General features: G+C 33.1%; 1 protein-coding gene across 1 annotated transcript; it reads left to right on the top strand.

Annotated features, from left to right (window-relative positions):
• The first annotated feature begins 232 nt into the window (after positions 1–232).
• Positions 233–808, top strand: LOC145681889 (uncharacterized). The gene has a single exon (XM_081753492.1). It carries the CDS (start codon positions 233–235, stop codon positions 806–808), a length of 576 nt encoding a protein of 191 aa, XP_081609618.1.
• The last annotated feature ends 22,987 nt before the right edge of the window (positions 809–23,795 follow it).

The following is a 23,795-nucleotide window of genomic DNA, read 5'->3' as shown; positions in this document are numbered from 1 at the left end:
TCCGTGCATCAAGTTGATTAAGTATGTCTCTCTCGTGCTCGCTGGAGTTGTGGCCGGGAGGACTGCGATATGAGAGGTAGCTTGAAAAACCAGTCTCTGCAAATCAAAGAACAGTTGGATGCATTAAGGAAAGAGTTCTCAGAATAATTTCAATAAATTATCTAAAAACTACAGCAAACTGGAAACGAAATTGGACTCAGTGGTTAAGGAAAATGAAGACATACGGAAAGCAATGCAATTCAAAGATGCTGTCTTCGAAGAACTCAGGAAAGATATAAAAGAACTGAAGAATGGAATTAATGAGTGTTCAAATAACAGTGCAAGTAAGAAAGAATCAGAAGAGTTGAACCAATACCAAAGAAGGAACAACCTTGAGATTCATGGTGTCCCAGAAGATGGTGAAAATCTTTATACGACCATAATCAATCTTTGCAAAGCATTGGGGGTAACGATAAAAGAACAGGACTTAGATTTAGTGCATCGTATTCCAACTCGAAAAGAAGAATGCGAAAAACCTATCATTGTACGTTTTGTTAACAGATGGAAGAAAGAAGCGGTGCTAACAGCGAGGAAATTCAAACCAAACTTAACAAGTGCAGATATTGGTATTAAGAGGGCTCCAAACAAGATATATATTAATGAACATCTTACAGCGTACAACAAGACTCTGCACAAAAAGGCAAGGGACCTCCGACCTGAGGTCAAATGCGTGTGGGTGAAGGACTGTAAAGTGTACGTAAGACAACATGAATATTCCCCAGCGGTGTGGATAAGGGATGATGATGATATTAAAAAGTTTCGCAATTGAAAACCATGTTAAGTAACTATGTTATAGTTTAAGGTAGTTTATGGATTACAATTTAGATAACGATACTTCAACATTTAGAATAAACATAAGTGAAGACACTTTTGACAGTATAGATGATTATGGAAATATCCAGTTAAGCTTACATTCGAAAACAAAGAAATTTTCAATATTGTATATCAACGCGAGAAGTATAAGGAACAAATGGGATGAAATTGAATTGTTGTTGTTAAGAATACTCAAAATTGATGTTATCGTTATTGTCGAAACATGGCTATATTCTGGAGAAAGTGATTATTATAATATTCAGAAATATACAGGCTTTCATGTGAATCGAAATTGTAAAAGAGGGGGTGGAGTTGCTATTTATCTCCAAAACGATTGGACTAGTAGTATTGTAAAAACAATTAATAACATTCATAATATTCTTGCTATTCAACTCTGTATAGGTTCCAAATTAATTACATTGGTAGGCGTTTATAATCCACACAAAAGTAATATTGAAAACCTTTTAGGAGACCTTGAAGAAATAACTCATTGTTTTAGTAACAGTATAATGTACATATTAGGTGATTTCAATGTTGACACATTAAAACCAAAAGAGAACGAAACTATATATTATAATTTGTTTATTAATTCAAATGGTTTATGTCAGGCTAATGTAAAATACCCAACAAGGGTTACTGATACAAGTGAATCTTTACTTGACCATGTCATTATTAACAAACTGGAACATGAGGTGCAAATTAATAATATAGCAATAGATCTTAGCGATCATAATATCTTAATTATGAACACTGGCTTAACTCAGGTTCAGTGTTCAGCGACTAAGCTAGAGGTTCAAAACAGTTGTGCTAAAATTGATTTTAAGAAAGCAAATAGTTATTTTTTAAGAAATGAGTTAACTTTTGATGGGAATAACATCGATGAATGCTATAATCAATTAATTTCGTATATAAATGTTGGAATTCAAAAAGCTACAATTAATCGCACAAATATAGTTAAAACTCGTAAGTATTACAAAAATAGTTGGATGACTGAACAGTTATTATCACTAATACGTAGAAGAGATAAATATTTTGTTCTTACAAAAAAATATCCTGGAAATAATTTCATACGTGAAGAGTACAAGAACGTGAGAAATTTAGTTACGAAAGAGAAACGAAATCTAAAAAATGCGTTCTATCACGAACGAATTATGAATAATATAAATGACCCTCGAAAATTTTGGTTAGTAGTTAATGAGATTTTAACAAACACAACCCAGCATAAAAAATCAGAAGTTGCTAAATTACGTGTTGGTGAAATAGAAATAGTTGACCAAGAAGTACCTAACGCACTTAATAAATATTTCACAAATGTAGGGCTAGACTTGGTATCTCAAATCTCTAAAGTACATGACCAAGAGTACGGTAATCAAAGCAGGGTTATTTCGTTTTACTTCGAGCCTGTGACTGCTGATGAAGTTTTAGCTGTTATTAACTCACTAAAGATGAAAAGAAATACTGTAAAAGATAATCTTACCAACGAAATTTTTAAAAAATGTAAAAGTACATTAAAGTATTGTTTAGCTGATTTCATTAATTTTTCTTTTGAGCTTGGTTCATTTCCGACTTTGTGTAAAGTAGCAAAAGTTGTACCAGTTTTAAAAGGAGGTGATAAATTACAACCATGTAACTACAGACCTATTTCCATTCTAAACTGTATGTCAAAAATAATAGAAAAGTGTGTATACAATAAGGTAATTAGGTATCTGGAATCATTTAACTTCTTTTACAAACACCAATATGGATTCAGGAAAAAGTGCAGTACATTAAATGCAACTGTTGATTTAGTAATTGAAGTAGAAGAGGCTTTAGACAACAATAAATTAGCAGCAGGGTTATTTATTGACTTAAAAAAAGGCTTTCGATACAGTTGACCATGCAATCTTGGTTAAAAAATTGGAGAAAACTGGAATAAGAGGAGTGACTCTGAAATGGTTTAAAAGTTACCTGAACAATAGAACACAATATGTGTATGTTAATGGTCAAGTGAGCATTGCATTACCAGTTCTTCATGGTGTGCCACAAGGGTCAGTTTTAGGTCCACTATTACTTTTAATTTATATAAATGACATAAAAGAGTTAAACCTCAAAGGTAAAGTTACTTTATTTGCAGATGACAAAACAATACTTTATGTTGAAAACTCTGTTCAAGAACTATTGTGTAATATAAAATACGATTTAAACATTTTAAGTTGGTAGCTTTGTGAAAACAAATTGGTGATGAATCCCTCCAAAACAGTGTTTCTAGTGTTTCATAAGCCTTCATTTAAAACACGGATCCCTAGCAAACTACAGGTAGATGAATTGACTATACTCAGAATACGTACTGTAAAATACTTAGGTCTGATACTGGATGAAAATATGAAATGGGATAAACATATATTAATGTTAACACAGAAGATATCACCAGTTGTGGGAGTTCTCAGTCGTTTACGTAATATCGTACCAAATTCAAGTGTTAGAGCAGTATACTATTCACACATACAATCCCACCTATCTTACTTATCGGTAATCTGGCAGAATGGTAGGCAATCAGATATAAAGAGATTAACAATTCTCCAAAAGAAAGCAATAAAGTCAATGTATGGATTACCTCCCAGATATTCCAGCAATAGTTTGCACATGACCTCAGGAATATTACCACTAAATTTAATTACAAAAGTTCAAACAAGTATTTTAATCTACAAAATTATAAATTCCCAGGCACATATTAATCTCAAGCTTCAAAAAAATAACGATATTCATGAATACAACACTAGACGTAGAAATGCATTACATATAAGAAGAATGAACTCAACTAACTATGGTACAAAGAGTGTCAAATACAGTGTACTCAAAACCTATAACGACCTTCTAGATAAACTTAAAAATTGTTGTAGTGAGTATATACTTAAGAAACAGGTGACACAGCATTACTGGGAGCAGTTTATAGCTTATTGTAAATAACTGTCACGCTATATGATATTTCCCTAAATTTGTTGTTAATGTAAATTACATATATAATCCATAACTATAAAAGTTTCTGTTCATGTATTTCATATATTATTATTCAAGTTAACATCTTATGCAATATTTTGAATTTCTATTATTGTTCCGTGTATTTAGTAGTTATCATGTATTTCCTTTTCTTATATATATATATATATATATATATATATATATATATATATATATATATAATTGTACTTTATTTCCATTATTGTTTCTTTATATTTTTCTTTCTTTTATTTGTCTCTTTTTAGTCTATGACAAACATATATTGTCATGTTTTATTATTATTGAAGTATGTACGTAGTGGATTGTACTGTCCCTTAATGTGAGCATTAGCTCGTTGGGGCCAAAGAAAAAGCGAATAAATAAAATAAATACATAAAAATAAATAAATAAAAAATATCTGAAACGTCGTCTATTACTGATCCGCTGCAGGTTAGAAAGATCTTGGCTCCATCATTTTAATCTAAGGTAATACATGATTACCTTTTTTCTGCATATTTTAAACGATTTCAGGTGAATTAAAAGTGTTACTTACAATTTGCACAATCAGTGGCATATTCTTCAATGGCATATTAGTTCATTATGAAAAAAAAATACTACTATTGCTATACGTGGCCGCGGTGGTTCAGTAGTAGAGTGTTCACCTCTGGTGCTTGGGGTCCCGGGTTCGATCCCAGCCCAAGTGAACTTTGTGATGGACAAACACCGTGTGCGTGGGTTTCCTCGGGGTTCTCCTGTTTCCTCCCACTTTCTTCATTCCATCATTTCATTCATTACTCAACATCACCGTCTCCTTTAGCCTAACCGGCATAATCGTGGGACGTAAAACTCAAAGATTTCATTTAATTTTTACTATTGTTGTAGATAATAGACAAATCGTCGCTTCTAAACAAAAAAAGAGCCTAGACAAATTATTAAAGATTTGAAGAAGGCTCAATATTACAATTAATGAGCAGGACTCCACGTAAAATTATATTACGATACGGACTCTCTTTCAAACATAGCTACGTATTTTTTATTTTAAATATGCCTTCGTAGCATAAGTGGAATAAATATATTGAGATAAAAAAAAAAAAGAAAAAAGATCGAAAACTCATACACAAACGATATTAACCATTTAATCATGCTTATTCAAAAGTAGAATTTTATAGCCTTGTATTTCTCTTCTTTAACTGTAAGCTTGCATTTCACATAGATAGTTTCTGCAATTTTGAGATTTATTTTATAGCACATTGGAACAAACAATTAAATATAAAAGCACTAGTGCCTTCTGCTACACAATTTCATTTTTTATACTTCTCGTATGCGAGGGCATTAATTATGTCTTTAATACTGTCAGAATTAACAATGATAAAATAGAACTCACTGTTATTGTCTTTTTCACTGAATATAATTTCACCTTTCGTGTTTTGTTGCTTGCAAAATAGTTTAGTTATGAATCAATAGTAGAGATAAGCTTATATTCAATTGATAAGCGTCCAAAGAAGCTAATCTTATTAACCAGTTAAAGATCTTTGCCAATTTTTATTTTCTAATTTACTAAATAACCTTTCTGTTTCAGTCATTTATGTGACAGATAGTGTAATAAACAGACGAAGAGCAATACAAATGTTGAAAACAACAGGTGGTAGCTTTCTCAAGGGAACTTAATATAACAGACAAATAGAGATATTTCCTTTTGAAGCTTGTCTAAGAAATTAAATAAGAAATTCTCAGGATATTTTCAATAAATTATCTCTTTATTACGAAATCGTTTCTTTACTGGTGTGAAATAATAATGAAATAATATTAGAGATAACAATTTTTAAATATTTTCGTGTGCCTCAAATTATATGCCTGTATCATTTATAACAATTGACTTTGTCAGACTATAGACTTTGTTAAAAGTACTTATATTTTAATTATATTTTCAGACTTATTTGCTTATCTTCCTCACTGTTGATTCAACTTTTCCATCATTTTTTCTGCTTTTGCTCACCCCTTTGGTGGTAAAACTTGTGGAAAACTCCTATTCTCTGTTACTAATTTTGCTTCAGAAATTTGTTTCGTAGATCTTGTATAACATTAATTAAATTTTGCAGTAGGATTATCTGAGATTCAACATTTAAGCTTGTAGTTTGTATAATTGTATTTGTTTCGTTAATGGAACATTCAATATTTAATCAAAATGAAGAAGTACCTAAACATTCAAAACATATTCATTTTTTATTCATTTTCAGGAAACAAGTTTTACTTATATTATTCTTTTCTGATCAGTATGTGTACGATTTATTAAATACATCAGAATTTTAGATAAATAGCTCAAAATAGCTCATAATGTAATATAGAGCTTCCATATAAGAATTACAGATGGTCTCAGATTTGCGCGACTGCTGCTAAAAGTCTGCACAACCATTTAACACAGTAAAGAAGACAGTGGCATGCGGATTAGCCTTAACAGCACTCATTCTGAAGAAAACAAGGGAGTGAGTATCGCATGGCGAATACAATGCAAGACTTTTTTAAGTACTCTCACCTTTACGCCTTTTATCTCCACTAATGTTTGAATCATTGTTATACTTGGCTGCGGAAATTAGCTGAAGTAATTTGGTGGTGTTTTGGAGCCGAAATCAGATAAACACCAATGCTCTCAACTGTTTTGTCTTTGAAATTTAAAACTTCGTTCAAGAGATTTGTTTTCGTTATTGAATATAACATATAGTAAAATCAAAACACTTTTCCTTTTCATTCGAAGAAGCAGGGATTCAGGAACAGTGCTAATATAAGGTAAATATCTGTTTGTCATCCCTAATAATAACGTCGAATCACCACACAAAAAAATATAAATTGTTCATTCTGACTTATACGGAATAAATAATGAAAAACTTTCATATAACTACTTTTTCCTTGATTTTTCTATTATGATTATTATTATTATTATTATTATTATTATTATTATTATTATTATTATTATTATTATTATTATTATTATTATTATTATTAGACAGTATTATATCTCGATTTAAACTAGTTTTAACCTAACAATCTGACGGTCGTCTCTTGCAATGCTGGCTAGAGGTGAACAAGAGGTGATATAACCCCTCCGTGGAGTTCAAGTGATTGAATAACTAGAATTAAGTTTCCTGCACGAGCAATATTTTCTAAATTTAATTCGTCAGTATTTTCCTTATTTTTTTCCATTGCCAACTTATGTTGTCAAAACACCTATTATATATTATGTGACTAGCATTTGGCATTTTGCTGAAAACTACGTCCTGAATACCGGGATGGTACATTTCTGTTCACAAAAACCTACACTGTCTTCCAGATATTAACTCCAAGAACTTGACCTAGATTGTTACGATCCTTGGATCTTCTTACAAAGGAAATTTATTTTCCCTTCATTCTGTTATGTAGCAACAAGCGTATTCTTTAATAGAAATAGAATATCTAGACATCACAAACAAGTAAATGTACAAGTGGCATATAGAAAACAATCATAAAATTTGACAAGAAAAGGAGATAAAAGTCAAAAACTATCATACTATATGATGCCACGACAGTCAAGTCTATAAAAGGTACACTGTCAACAGAACAATAACAGAAACAAAAAGAGGAGAATCAGAGTCATAAGTCCTTGGTGTAGTGGATAAGGAAGTGTGCGCCAATGTTTATTTTGGCATTGGTTGGAATACTGTTTACAAAATATCTACAAAAAATACATTTATAATAAAAAAAATCTGGATTTTATTGACAAGGAACATCCATGTATGAATGTAAGAAATTTATATCACAGTTATGTGATATAGTACATTAGAACGTATATATTAAATAAAATCTCAATTCTTCGCCTTTCCCCTCCTTTATCTTTAACCTTATGACGCCAACCTTTCAAAGATTACGTTAATGCCAACCTGGGGTCCGTGCGGACCCCAACCAATAACGTTGTTAGTAGGCACTTGTTTGTTAGGTTTTATTTTTATTATATTGTTAAATACAGTTCCTTACTTTTATTTGCTATAACATAGTAAAAATTATATATATATATATATATATTAAGTCGCGGCCACCGTTAAGCGACCCTTACCCATACCTTTCGTAAGAAACAGCTCCTTCCACAAGCATGACCACAAGTGACCACAAAAGTGTTTTCTGCACGTGCTGAGGGACAAGGTTGTCACATTTTTCTTGAAAATGTCTGGACACCATATGTTCTTTCTTCTAGAGAAAGCCATTGAGAAAACCGTAGTAGAAACGTATTGACTCGTGAATTGTGTAATAAAAAGTGATCTAAGAAAAATGTTATGATCGAGTGTCAACAAAATTCAAATAGGGCGAAAATACCAAAACTGAACACGAATTATTTATGAGTTTTTAAAAAGATATATACACTATTATATTTAAAAAATTAAAAAAGATTATATCTAAAGTGACTTACTCATCAATACCTTACTCAAACTATTATAGATAGAAACATGGATTTGTACAGAATATTCCTTTGTCAAAAGGCAAGGCCTAATAAAATAATTTTAAAAATATATGTCCTATAGGAGACAAAGAGAGTTCATTTTTTTTTTTTACTAAAAATAGAATATATCATAAATTCTTGAAGTTAAGAAGATGGAACTAAGGGATAAATTCTTCATTAAAATTAACAGAAAACACGTTTCAATGATTGCGAAAACTTCGTTCCTATAGGAGAAAAGGAGGGGTTTCTATTAATATTCAAATTTCCGATTATTTGTTTAGAAAATGCCCAATGTGAGGATTCGCTCAAGAAGGCGTAAAATTCAGCACACACACTTCTCATTAAAAATATATATATATATATATATATATATATATATATATATATATATATATATATATATATATATATATATATATATATATATATATATATATACAGGCCGCGCCCTCGGATTTTCATTCTTTCTTTTTTTTAATTCTGTTCCTGAGAAGGGGAAATGGGGTCAATTTCTATAATATTATAATTTTAGTTTTACTAAAGAAATATCCTCAGGTAATTAGAAACAAAGATTAGTGAAAAATGTCAGCAAAATTGCAAATTTGATTAGCACTCGGTTGATAAATCTGTCAGTACCGAAACTTAAAATAAAATTGAAAACAAGCTGTTGAGAATGATATCTGTAAATACTTTACTTTTGTATTGAAATCAATGTAATTCAATTGAATGCAAGTATCTTACATGAAAACGTATCCTAAGGCTAGTGACGTGGGTTGGGTCTATGATTTCATCTTTGAAGCCAATAAACTGGTGATATTAAATAAATTTTGTTTGAAATTATTTCATATTATTCCGATATGTGATCTTCTTTGATTAAAGTAAGGTCACTGGTTTGGGACGCGCAAAAACTATTTAACTCAGCCTTGACTAGTGTTGTCCACGAGACGAGACGTCTTGTTAAGGTTGAAGAAGTCTCGTCTTGTCTCGATTCTCAAATAATTCTTTATCCTCTCTTTCGAAAATTTTCTCGTTTTTTAAGTAATTTTATATCCTTGACTTTTGAGAGTAATGTACGCCAATTTTTGCACTTAGTAATAAGAAAATTAAATGCTTTGTGGGGATAAGTGTTGAATAATTAGCATTAATTAAAGAAGATACATATCGCCCGGATTTCTTAACCAATATTCATATCGAAACCAGACCCTAGCTAGGGGTGGCTAGGGTTTGAACCCCTTTCGACCACCTTCAGCCCCCTGAAACTTTCATGTTTTGCTTCCTCTGCTTTGCTTCACTTCCAAGTACACGATTCTTTTATTTGTTACTTAGACTTTTCTGGCCAGAAGGACTAGGTTGCTTATCATCTGGTACCGCCGAAAGAAATTAGACATTTCCAATCAGCAAGAAAATTACTTAGACACCACCAGAATACTACAATCTCTTCGAACAAAATCTCAAGGGAAAGTAGAGAACTAAAACTTATCAACTGACAACTGTGAAAAACATTGATGGTCAAAAACAATAAATTGAAGCGTTCTATAAGGAATGAAAATTTTTGAGAAATCATTCCAAGCTAAGATTTTTACTTCCTTCTCTTCGTTTCTTTAATTTGCAAAACAATACAAAAAAGTTTTAACTTTTAACTTCTTTTTGTGTTGTTAATCGTGAATGAAGACGTAAGACATACTGTCTTTCTTTCTTTCTTCTATATATATAAACTTCAAAAAAATCATGCTTAAATTTACAAATATATGATTCATTTTATTATGGCTTGCAAAAATTGGAAAACTATAAAGGGAAAAAAGGAAAATCACCCTACTACCTGCCTTAAGTTGTAAACTATAGCGCCAAAAGTTAGGCTCTTGCAGAAATTGAGAATAAATATTTACCTTTTAAGTGCGTAAAGTTTTCCCTTACCATACTTTTTCCTTTTAAAAAAATGTCATCCTGAAGAAAATAGAATCCGTTTTTTAAAAAATGAGATACTTCGTTAGCTCATTTTCCCTACAGATATTTTACGGGCAATAAATAAACATATCACTTTATCGAAAACTTTCGAATACTAACATAATGTAAGTTGTGTCTAGGTTGAACTAAAAAATAAGTTTTTACTTCTGCTGTTCCCATATGACAATCTGGAATGGAAACCTTCAAAACAGAGAGGAACCAGTTCATTCAGTTTAGAAATCTGGCATCATTGAGTCCTTCGCGACCTCCAGTGCAGTTTGCGGTTACTAAGCCACAGGGGGTAGAGGAAAGTCTTCCTTCTTCCAGGAAAAACAGTCGCTTATCCATGGCCCCAACTTTATATATATATATATAGTTGTTGGATATTGGATAATGGAGAATGGCTCAAAGTGCTTACAAAGATGATACTAGACCGTTACGTAGTTAAGAGAGTAATATGTGCAAACAAGAAATGGATAGATTTGAGTTATGTTAAGACAAGATTAGAGGAATGTTATGAATGTTAAATAAGATTTATATTATGATGTAAGTAAAGATAGTGGATTTACGAAACACGATTGATTTAAGGAATTGAGACTAAAGTGTAGGCATAAATATAGAATAAAGAGGTTAAATAAGATATTGTGTGTAGTTGAGATTTCTAACAATAGTTACAAGAAGAATATACTAAACACAAACCAATTTTTATTCTCCTGCTTATGGATCTTTGCTTTCCTACCACATACACACACACACACACACACACACACACACACACACACACACACATATATATATATATATATATATATATATATATATATTGTGCAACATTTGTGTACTACCATACATTCTACTGAAATTTTCCATATACTACATTTTCTTTATTTCTACGTATTTTCTGATCACTCACGACTTTCAACCATGTCCATATGGATATTCCTTTTGCACCTTCTCTTTGTACCAACGACTGTTGTTATGAGAAGACACAACTCCCGGCAAGCCCGGTGCTTCTGAAATAAATATCCATTGTTATATTTCCTCGCTTATCTAACCATGGCTTTACAAGTCACTTCACCAGGTCTTTTACATTCCCTCGTTCATGCCCTAGATGCTGACAAACATATATTTTGTTTCTGAATCATTATGGTGTTTCAGTATTGCACACTCAGTAAATTTTTATACCGTATTTTCCGGTCATACTTGGAATGTAAACATACAAAAAGAAATCTTCCACATGTACGTACCAGTTACTGATCCATAGCTTACAAATTTCTAGATCTGTACAAGTCATGGTGATTCAGAACGAATATTTCCCTGAGTTCACGGAATGCTGATAACTTGTCTGTTTCCAGTTTCTCTTGACTAGTTTGAATACTATGAAATCAACAAAAGCAAAGGAGACAGTTGAAACGATTCAGCGACGTAGTTGCTTGGAATATTGGAATTGTGGCATTTTCACTAGACCACAATTTATTCAAACCTTTTTCTGCCGATTTTGGCAATAGCGCCAAAATAATGAAGTCTATGAACGCATATATTTCAGTTTCGTCGTTTTCAGAGTTTTACTTCTTTGCTTTCTCAACATAGATTCGAGCTTCTGTTTCCTGCACAATTAGATTGACTGACTCTGGAGTTTGAAAACTTGGAAGGCAGCTAGTTCATTCTGAATACCTAATTCCGCTGGTTTGAGTTCCTTGATGATATTTTCTGCCAATGTCTGGTGTTCTGGTGGGTCCTGTGCACTTGATTTTTTTCCACGTGGAGGTGTAAATTCTGTAGTCTTTGTTCCGTGCTCTGTTGACATGTCTAAAATTTGGCTAGAACGCTGCGGAGGGTCATAATCAGAAAACAGGTCCATGTCACGTTCATTAGAGCTACCGGTAGTTTAGTCTCCTTTCCCTTCCTCAGACAATTCACGTTCATACTCGTAATGGTTGTCGTCCGATTCAACCTCAGTTGCTTTGCTATTAGTTACTTCTAACATCCGCAGAACGCTTTCTTTAGGCAGTCCTAGACGAGACACTGCAACTAAATGACAGAACTTTCTCAATGTAATTTTGCCTGAAACGCATCGTTTTCTGTATATTTGAGTAGTAATATGCTCCGGCAACATTGAAATACAAATAAAATTGAACGATTTCCTCACAAATATTATACAGGAAGTACACATTTTGTTAAAGAGAATTTATTTGTTTCATAAATATGTGTATAGTAACATCCAGTAAGGTATTCAAATCCTAATAGAATAATAACACAAAGATAGTGCTACCATCTTCTGACAATTTTTAAAACAACACAACTCACTTGTCAGAGGAATAAATATTTACTTTTATTTATGTTGTCGTTGTTAGGAACTACCAATTAGCAAACTTTATTTATATATCTGCGCATATGGAAGCATGGAAAACCATGGGGTCCGTACGGACCCCAGGTGTGTTAAATACGTTTTGGTTCTTAAATATGCTTATAATTTCTAAATACAAAAGCGTACAAGAAGTAAATTGTTATGAGTGAATTGAAAACATATTAAAAAGAGATGTCCTAAGTCGTGGATAAGAAAATGAAACAAACAGAGAAAATATATGAACATAATGAAGCCTGGGGTCCGCACGGACCTCAGGTTGGCGTCATAAGGTTAATGTGCACATTGTATATACTCTTAATGAGAAAGCAATTGGGAAATATATTCATCCCAGAAATTAACTATTTACTATTTTTGACATGGAAAATCATTATAGAAGAAATTAAAATGCCAGTCACTTGCATCAATACCAGTAGAAGGATCCGTAGCTCTGAGCACGGGAAAAATAACGTGTAACAAATATAAAACTGGAAATTTGAATATTATAGAAATCATTCGTTTTTTTCCTTAAAATTCTAAATTTTCCAAAATGCTGAATCACGTACTTTTAGCGAGCGTATGTATACCGAAGAGCATACATCCACCTTAAACAAATCCCCATATTTGGTACTTTTACTTTCTGATTAAAGGAAGAGAAATTTAAAAAATTTAGAAGTTTTTTCTTTTCTTTTCTTTTCTTTCCTTTCCTTTCCTTTCCTTTCCTTTCCTTTCCTTTCCTTTTTTTTTTTTTTTTAAAGGAGCGAACTTTTCTTAAACGCTGAAAAATATATCTCCTTACATTTAATTAAGAGTTTATGCACCGGATTTTAACCTCCACCTTGAGCAAATCTTCTGATTAGGCAATTTGTGAATAAAGAAGGCAATTTGGACTTTTCTATCCGTAGAAACGGAATTTTTAGAAACCCTAAAACACTAATTTTATTACTTTTAATTAAGAGAGTTTATTTACTGAATTTCATACTTGTAACTTAAACGTTTCCTTGCATTCAGAATTTCCAGAATAAGGAAAATAAAACGAAAGTTGGGTATAGAAATTACCCCTTTAGGAGTGTAATTTTTTGAGACGGTGAAACATATTTAATAATTTTTAGCTGATAGCCTATATGTTGAATTTCACACATCCAATTTTAGCAAATTTTTACATTTGGCACTTTCTGAACAAAGAAAGGTAAATTTGAATATTATAGAAACGATACACTTTTGCTCCTTAGGAGTAAAGTTTTCGAAAACGGTAAAATATTAAAAAAAAAAAAAAAAAAGTCCATACGCGGAGTTTCATCTCTCTAAACATAGGGAATTCAGGGATTCGTAAGATACTCAGTTCTTGGCAGAAAATTTTTTACTTTTTACTCCCTGAAAGCTTCCTTACAATACATATTTCATTAAACCTTTCTTATCATATATCTTCATATTGTGCCAAAGGGAGTATTCTGTTCCAGTTTCACGTTTCTCCCTATAGTTGACCGATAATGAATCAGTCACTTCTACTCTTTTCTATAATGGTATAAATTATGAAGTTTCATTACATTGTGGGCAAAATTATTAATCACCATTTTATGCAAATTTGGTAGAAAATCATACTTATAAATTGCCAGAATATAAGAAATTATATGTTTGTAAATAGAAGTTCCTTAGATTATGAAATTAAAATTTTGAAATATCAATTCTACCCCATCGAATAAAATATATCTCCATATAAATTAATTGATAGTAATTGCAATTTTATTCAGATAGGTCCTTCTAGAAGAATCCAAACGAGATACGACGAACAAATGAGTGACCTTATATTGCATAATGCGGAACGTCTTAATAGCTACAGGTAACCGAACATCATATAGATAATATAATGAGACATCTAACATGGAAGAACCGTAAAATATAGCGTGATTCACAGAGTTGTAGTACATTAAGAGAAAGGGTTCTTTGAGTAGGGCAACAAATTTGTGAGAATAATCTTTATATATATGAAAATGGATGTATATGACTGTGTACGTGTAACGAATAGAGCAATTTTAACCAAACTTGATACACATATTTTATAACAGTAAGTGGTTCTAGTCCCTATGAGGAACGACATCTATAACAGTATTGGTTCGTGTCCTGTGGATCCCTATGAGACCTTAGGTGTTTACGATAGTTCGGAATTCGAGACTCTATGTCCCCTTTTTGGGAAGACACTTTATGACACATTTATGAGTGTCCTGGGTTCGACCCTCTATATCCTGGACGTCTCCTTTAGACTTTAACAGCGATTCAGAGATTCTACCAAAGCCTACCATATAGCCATTGGATAATACGGTTAAGAGTTCGGGTCAGAACATTACTTTTTAGACACTGTGTGGTTACATGTTGTTGTCAGATTCGTTGCACCAGTCAGACTAACTTAGTTTTTCTTTCCGGCTCTCCGTGCTTGTACCCAGCGGAGAGGCTCGCAATGCAACCTGTTGATGTCAGAGCTAAAAATAACTACGACAAGCTATAGGCAGGAACTTTTGGAGACGAAGTTTGCTTTCTACGTTAGATTTTAGAACCTTATTTGGAGAAACGAAAGGTCCACCAAAACTTCCGTGGCAGACGCGACGCACACACACATATATGCATATTCGTCTGTTTGCTGAGAGAAAAATTCTTAGAAGTACCTTTTATGCGAGGTTCACTTAAAAAGTTAAAATTTTCTTAAATAACATTCGATGAGTTGGACTATATGGTTACAATTACTTATAATCTGGAGAAGAGTAGTGTCTGGCTTGGACTCGGGCTAACATACCTAAGGGAAATGGGGTGGGGTGACATTTTAAAATTATCAAAAATGGCCAATATTAGTATTGATTCCGTACTTTTCGGGATCGCTGAAATGATTAGTGACATTTTCGATGCCGTTTAAATCCAAATTAGCCTCCATTAGTACTCCTGAGGACAGTGACATGTAAAAATAACTGTAAATGATCAAATTCATACTTTTTGGGGTCCCTCAATTAATTGGTGATAGATTTGGTGTCCTTTAAGTTCAAGGTCAGCTCCTAGTTGGGGTAAGACCCAGCCTAGCACTCCTAGGCGTGAGTGAAGACATATGAAATGATTGAAAAAGACCGATATTAGTGTCGAATCCATAGTTTTTGGGGTCGCTTATATAAATAGTGACACTTCTGAAGCCGTTTAAATCCGATTTAAGCTCCCATTAGCACCCGGGGCATGAAATTATAACGTAAACATTTTGAAAACGACCCAGATTAGTGTAGAATCATTAGTTTTTAGTTTCACTAAGTTAACTGATGGGAGTTCTGGTGCCGTTTAAGTTTAAGTTCAGTATCATTAGCACTCTGGAGAGAAGTGAAGGTCTTATGTAAAAAAAATTGAAAATGATATATGTTAGTGCCGAATCCAGAGTTTTTGATATCCCTAAGTTGATTGGTGACAGTTTCGATGACCCTTAAATTGGAATTCAGCCTTCACCAGGGCTAAGACCTCCTAGCACACCTAGGGAGAGTGAAAAGGGTAATATGTAAAATGACCGATATACTTTTATACAATCGGTATATGATTTTAAGTACAAGGTAAAGTAGTGTGCATTTTTTAAAAACTGAATATTGCAGCTGTGCCTGAGTGGTTCTTATTTCCTCACTGTGTATGTTTAAATAATAAAAGAAAATGATTTCATGTAAATACAATTGTAATATTTCATTGTCAGTTGTAAAACTTCTGTGCTTCCGTAAAACATTTTCACTCCTTGAAATGTTCAAATTAAGAAAGAGATCTACATTGGTTTCATTATAAATCACTTTCCTCACCAATTTCACATACTAGAGTTTCCAATCACAATTAAATTATGGCAAAACCGTTAACATTTTGGTAAAATTTCTTTACAATTTTATACATCACAAGATATCTTTCTCCTTCCAAGATAGAGGTCATAATGATTACACGAGTCAGCACGTAGTGTTTCTTATATAGTATCGATCAATATTCACCACCTCTCAGTGCCATCAAATACTTATAAATTGAAATGGTATTTCCTCACCTTACGTATAGTTTACTTAAGCCCTTCTCACATGGAACTGAACTGAGGCCTCAAACCAGGTTACAACTTGACAGTGTTGCTTAACTCAAAATTCCATGCAATTTCTTTCATCCTGAGATGATGTAGGGGTCTCAGACGATCCTTAAAATTATGTAGGTTTTACCAGCAGAGCCTATCGTTGTCGCTGTATTGAACAGACGAAAGACACTTGAAGAATGTGTTACGTACAGGGCAATCAACTGTCGTAATCGTAAATATTAATGTTTTTTTTTATCTCACAATATGAGTTCATCCGAAGAGGATGAAATAGCCATTGCAGCGATGTCTCCTATGTTGTTGGCACAAAAGCCCCTTCCCCCCCCCCCAAAAAAAAAGTAGCTGCTGGACCAGGAAGTGGATTCTTCCCCGCAATAATACACACGGAAGCACAGTATTTTCAATGGTGACTAATGAACTATTTGCAGAAGATCCTCATTCCTATAAAGAGGTTCTACAGAATGGACCATTCTGAATTCCATACACTATTGAAATGTGTAATTCCAAAAATTTGGCAGTAAGATACAAACATGAGGGAGTCTGTATCTACTGAAAAAAGTTTTGTAGATCCTTGCATCAACCAGATTGTAGAACTGAAAATCAAATATGTAAATGAGGTGCAGAAAGCTAAAATAAAGGAGGAATAGCAATTTTCTAGTATGGGTACTGAGGGTACTCGCTCAGCTCATTACCACAAAAAATACTCCATAAAGTAAACGTATACCGCAACGGGAGCTCTCTCATGCACTATACACCCGAACTTTTTGCATTGTGCAAGCATTCTAGAACTGTTCCCTGAAATTGCACGAAGGCCACACAACACTGATGACAATTAACTCTCATTGTTTCTGTGTTTGGTGCTGGTTTACTCTTGGCACACCACATATTGGATGATTTGTAGGTAAAATTCAATACTTTTCATGAAAAGACATATTTATTAAGTACAAATTTCTGCAAGCAATGGAATTAAATACAAACTAATACACATGTATTTTATGTTTACAAGTGTACAATTAGTAGTGTAAAAAGATTACAAATACTTTACGACGGATAAAATAAGTGATTACATATGAAAGATGACTGTATTAGAAACTATTTTCCACCGGCGGTGAATTTATGCACAGTGTACGGAAGTTGTATTTTGTTTACAAGTGGAAAGTTAGAAGTATGAAATCATGAAAAATGGTATTGAAACTCGTATAGTTGCCAAAACCCACTTGTTTTCATTACCCTTGCTTATACATATACCCAACTTCGCTGACGCGCCTGTTTTCTTCAGACGCACCCTCTCGCTAACGCTTGGGCTTCCAGCTTTGCCCTGCCATTGACTTGGTTAGATAGCATTCGTGCTTTCTAGTGGCCACCTAGCGCATGTTATGTTTTTTACGCTGTACTGTAGTTTTTATGCATATATCCGGACGCTGTATTTATACGCAAATCGTAAAAGAATTATAATTTTTCAGCAATTGCTTATGATGGTTCCGTTGAATTTTAACTACGACATATGAGATATTTCGCCCAGCGCAAATCACTTAAAAAAGAATAAGAAGGAAATTAGTGAAGGAATTCTAATTTTTCAACAATTATTTCGAGTGGTGCGCCAAAAGTAAACCTGCTCGCTTTTCTAACATACTGCATTATTTTTTTGTATATAAGTTGCGCAATATATTTAAATCACCTATTTTTATTCTTTTAAAAAATATATTTATATTTGTTCACATCTGTAGTGTTCGGGTAGACACTAATTACTCACTACATACCTTCTTTAAGGCCTCTATTCTTGTTTTGTTTTTAATAATATAAATTGTGCTTCACTATATATATATAAATCATATTTTCGTATGATTACACTAGTTAACAAATTTAAACTTTTTGTTTGTTACATGAGAAAAATCACCTGATCTTAAAGGAACTTTTTGCGCTGAATTCGAATATGCACTCAGTTTCTCTCCATCACGTACAGTTTTCCCGTAACAGAGGGATTTTCGGGAAATTCCCTCAAAAATTTCCCTTTTTCAGATATTTTATTCCCCTAGCTCCTGTCCCCTTACATATAGTAACATAGAAATTATACCTAAGTATACCTTGATTTATATTTAATAAACCCTAAAAGTTTCGTAAAAATCGCTTTGTTCTTTCTAGAGAAATAAATATATTTGTATGTATACTGTGTGCACTGTTTATTGCACCTGATAGTAATGCTTTCAGATCTCCTGAGTTGGGGTAAAAACGATTTGCTTTATTACTACAAACACAGACATAAAAATGAATATTTACAATAGTCAACAACACACTTGTATTGCTTTCTGTAAATTAGAAACGTGTATAAAAGTAGAATGTACTTCCAACGTATATTTTTTTTAAACGTACAGTATATGTATATCTTAATACATATATATATACAATTCTCCAAGTTTTTTCGTTTTGTTCATGAAATGGTTATCAATATTTGTTATCAAATGTAACAGAATGCAAAAGAACTTCCACTTCCCGAGCCCCCTACCAACTGGGAAGAGATATGGCCAAAAGACTCTGATGATGATCATGACCTCGATGAACCATCGACATCAACATGTACATCCAAGGATCCAACGTTCATCCCTGACTGTGTTCGCGAGCCACATTTCATCCGGCAATGTGAACTTAATGACCTAGTCCGTGATTTGCACCTGACAAAACAAGAGGCGAAACTTCTGGGATCAAGGCTCCAGCAGTGGAACTTATTGGATGCAGAAACGAACATATCAGTGTACAGGAAAAGACATGTTCAATTTTCAAGCTATTTCTCAATGCAAAATAATGTGTGCGTATGTACGGATATAAATGGGTTGATGGCGGAGCTAGGAATTCCTTACGTTCCAGAAGAATGGAGGTTATTTATCGACGCGTCAAAGGTCAGCCTTAAAGCTGTCCTTTTACATAATGGAAATAAAAAACCTTCTATACCACTTGCGCACTCAGTGAAGATTAAGGAATCCTATGACACCATGTCAACTTTGCTAAATCTTATAAATTACAAGGACCATTGTTGGCAAATATGTTGTGATCTCAAGGTAGTTGGTATTTTATTAGGACTGCAGTGCGGTTACACGAAGTACCAATGTTTTTTATGTTTATGGGATAGCCGAGCTGATGACAAACATTATGAAGTGAAGGAATGGGAACCTAGAGTGAATTACGTACCTGGAGAATGCAACATGAAATACGCTCCTTTGGTAGATCCTAATAAGATATTACTACCGCCACTTCATATCAAGTTAGGACTTATGAAAAACTTTGTCAAAGCCATGGACACATCTGGTGAAGGTTTCAAGTATTTGCGAGATAAGTTCCCTAACCTGAGTGATGCTAAGATTTCAGCGGGAGTGTTTATTGGTCCCCAAATTAGGAAATTAATGCTTGATGATAGCTTTGACAGCAAGTTAAACAGTGCCGAGCTAGCTGCCTGGACAGCATTTAAGTGTGTTGTGCGCAACTTTCTGGGCAATAACAAAGCTGAGAGTTACACAGAAATCGTACAGGACATGATACAGAAATACAAAGAGTTGGGTTGTAGGATGTCTTTAAAAATCCACTTTTTGCACTCCCACCTCAGCTTCTTTCCTGCTAACCTAGGTGCTCTCAGCGACGAACAAGGGGAAAGATTCCACCAAGATATAATGGCAATGGAGAAAAGGTACCAGGGACGATGGGATCCTTCAATGATGGGGGACTATTGTTGGGGTCTTATTAGAGAATGCAACATTTCTTACAAAAGAAGGAAGTAGTGTACGTTTTTGTAACCCAATGGAAGTTTCATATATTGTGATAGTTTTGATTGTCTTTTCATGACCTTTTGGTACATTTGTATTATTGTTTATTGTAAATTGTCACACTTGTAAATTATATTGTATTATATTTTATATATGTGTTTGTGGTAATAAAGCAAAACGTTTTACCTCAACTTAAGAGATCTGAAAGCATTACTATAAGGTGCAATAAACAGTACACACAGTATACATACAAACATATTTATTTCTCTAGAAAGAATAAAGCGATTATTACGAAACTTGGAGGGTTTGTTAAATATGAATCAAAGTATACTTAGGTATAATTTCTATGTTAGTATATGCAAGGGGACAAGATTTTGGGGTGTAAAATAAACCAAAAGGGAAATTTTTGAGGTATTTTCCCGAAAATCCCTCTGTTACGGGAAAATCGTACATGATGGAGAAAAACCGAGTGCATATTCGAATTCAGCGCAAAAAGTTCCTTTAAGAACAGGTATTTCCTTTTATGTAACAAAACCTTTGTTAACTAGTGTTATTAATACCATTAATGCTTCTCTTGTCCAGGCAGCATCGTTTTGAAATTACAGCGAGAAATAAAGTTGAATGTCGTCGGACGCAACTCTTTTCGGATTGGTAGTTGTATGCAAGTCCAGGAGAAAAATAGAAACTGCTTCTATTTCTTATATGTTAGGATCTAAATAAGGACAGAAGAAAATTTCAACCTGGACTAAGGACAAGTTACGTCTCACACGATGATTAAGTAACGTCGTGAGTTTTAGATCGTGAATCGCAGCCTTACTTCAGTCCCATCTAAGACAGGCTTTAGTGTCTACACTTCACCTTTAACAAATTCTGCTGTTTTCGTAGTTGTCGATAAAATTAAAATTTTGAGTATGAAGTTTTTCGTGTAAGACGGAAAATAAGTCGTCAAGGCAAATCCATATCTCTCAGATTGTACATACTCTAACCAAATTGGATTGTCTTTTAGGAATATTGCTCAAAACTTCAGAATATATTCAAATAAAAATAATTATAAGAATCCTTACAAATTCACGGAAAAGCACCGGTTGAAAGAAACTATTTGGATCACTGAGTTCGATTACAATTCCTTCATTTTACATATTTGAACTACTTGGGATCACTGGGATAATATAAAAAGAGATAACGATACTCATAACTATCATACACATAAAAAGATTATCTAGCGTGTATCATCCAAAACCTGCATATGGAAAGTCATCTCGGGCCTCTGCTGAGGCGTGTCCTCTCCAAATATTTTATCTACAGCAGAAAATAGATTAATGATGAAAATATTTATATGGAAGAAGTAAAGGATTAGAACTAATAAAGAAATATGTTATCTATTCTTACGCAATAGTATTACCTTTCGTAGCTACTTATATGAAACTTCATACATTTTAGTTCACCTCTAGTGCATGGGGTCTCTAGTTCGATCCCAGTTCGTGTGCGTGAGTTTCCTGGGGGTTCTCCCATTTCTTTCTACTTTCTTCATTTCACCATTTCATTCATTTCTCATCATGATCGTCTTCTTTAGCTTAGCCGGCATAACTGTAGTACGTAAAACTCAAAGATTTCATTTCATTTTTCATATATTTCAAAGGTAATAAGGAAAATAATTTTGTTCTTATGTTCTCTACTCTTATGTTAGAACTCAATTTTAGCTTCTTTTTTCATTAGAGAGATGCCGATTCTTTGATCCTTATTATTACTTTCTATATAGGTATATATCAATTTTGATAAAGCTAGCAATACAACATACTCTTCTTCTTAACAACTTGTAACATTAATTTCGTTTTCCTATCTATTCACTATTTTATGTAAGCATTTTTAATCTTCATTTCTTCTATCTCGTATATTTTAGAACTGATAACTTATTTACTTGTAGTGAAAGAAATTTGCAAGAAAATAGAATTAATCATATAAAGGCGTTTCAGAACAACACCGACTTCGTTTGGGAGGTGATTCCTGACACCAAGATAAGACAAAAAATATAGACCATGCTGGGTGCACAAATGCTTCCTTTCGGAGTTATAGACTGCCGAAAACATGAACTTTAAAGGCCCATAGCTCTTCCGAAAACTATGGGACTTACCGTAGTCGCGTCAAGACTTCAGTTATTAGGAACTAATATGTCCCTATCCCAATATCCATGTTTCCTGTGGTACTTCTGCATCAATTTTTATAGAGGATGTTGGTGAGTACTTCAAATTATGTGACCGTAGCCTAACTCCCTCCATAAAAATTGTTGTGTGAGTACCTTAGAATTCTGAAACGTATTTTTGGATAGCGCACATATAAGTTCCTAAATGAAGTCTTAACCCGACTACTGTAGGGTCCATAGGTTTGGAGCTATGGACCTTTAAAGTTCATTTTTCATGTTTTCGGCAGCCTATAACTCCGAAAGAAAGCATTTGTGCCCCGAGGTTGGTCTATATCTTGGTGTGAGGAATCACCTCCCATGAAATCTACTTGACCTAAGGGAGCAATTTTTCTTCGTTAGCAGCACCTAGTAATATGGGTTGTTAGTGCTATATTTTGTGTGAAGGTGATATAATTCATTATTCAATATGGTGCACCACTGAAAATATTTAAGCGAAGGCATGATTAAGAGTGTTGGTTTGATAATTGTAACTTTGTGTCGGCATTAGACGGATTAATCCAACAGGAAAAAGTATTTAACCTTTTCATTTTCTATAATTAACTGGTTGCTTCTCTAGTCATATTTTTTGCTTGCTTAGTTGATCTCCTCCCCCCCTTTTTTTTTTTAATAAACTTGCTATATTATACGTACATTTTTTGGTCTGTTGTATCACGAGTCATTTCTGGTTTGTAGTCCGTTTTGCTGACCCACCGATGTACGAGAGAATTAGATCAGTATAGAGTATGTAAAGTAAATATAATACTATTCTGTCATGGTACCTTCGATTTAGAGCATTTTGCTGTAATTAAGATTATAGCTGGATTGTTATTCATTATTGTATCGCAAATTTTGTTGAAAAAATTGTTGTTAAAAATATACTTCACATATATTAACAGTAATTTTGAAACTATTATTTAGATCAAAATTATACTCGAAACCTCATATTAGTTAATTTAGAGTAACAATTTGTTCATTACTGAACTAATTATTATAATTATAATTATTATTATTATTATTATTATTATTATTATTATTATTATTATTATTATTATTATTAGACAGACTTTATTTATAATTGGAGTGGGAGAGACCTTTATTAATATTGCGTATCCCTCTCCCGGATGTAGACCTATCTGTGTTCTTATTTCAATAACGCACAGTTTTACATTACAACTTACAAATGGAAATTAGATTTGTGAGTCATTCTG

This window comes from Thermobia domestica, chromosome 3 (genome assembly GCF_964235325.1).
Source record: "Thermobia domestica chromosome 3, izTheDome1.hap1.1, whole genome shotgun sequence".
In the NCBI taxonomy this organism is placed as follows: Eukaryota; Metazoa; Arthropoda; class Insecta; order Zygentoma; family Lepismatidae; genus Thermobia; species Thermobia domestica.
Note: the sequence above shows the minus strand (reverse complement) of the source record. Positions and strands in the feature narration are given on the sequence as shown.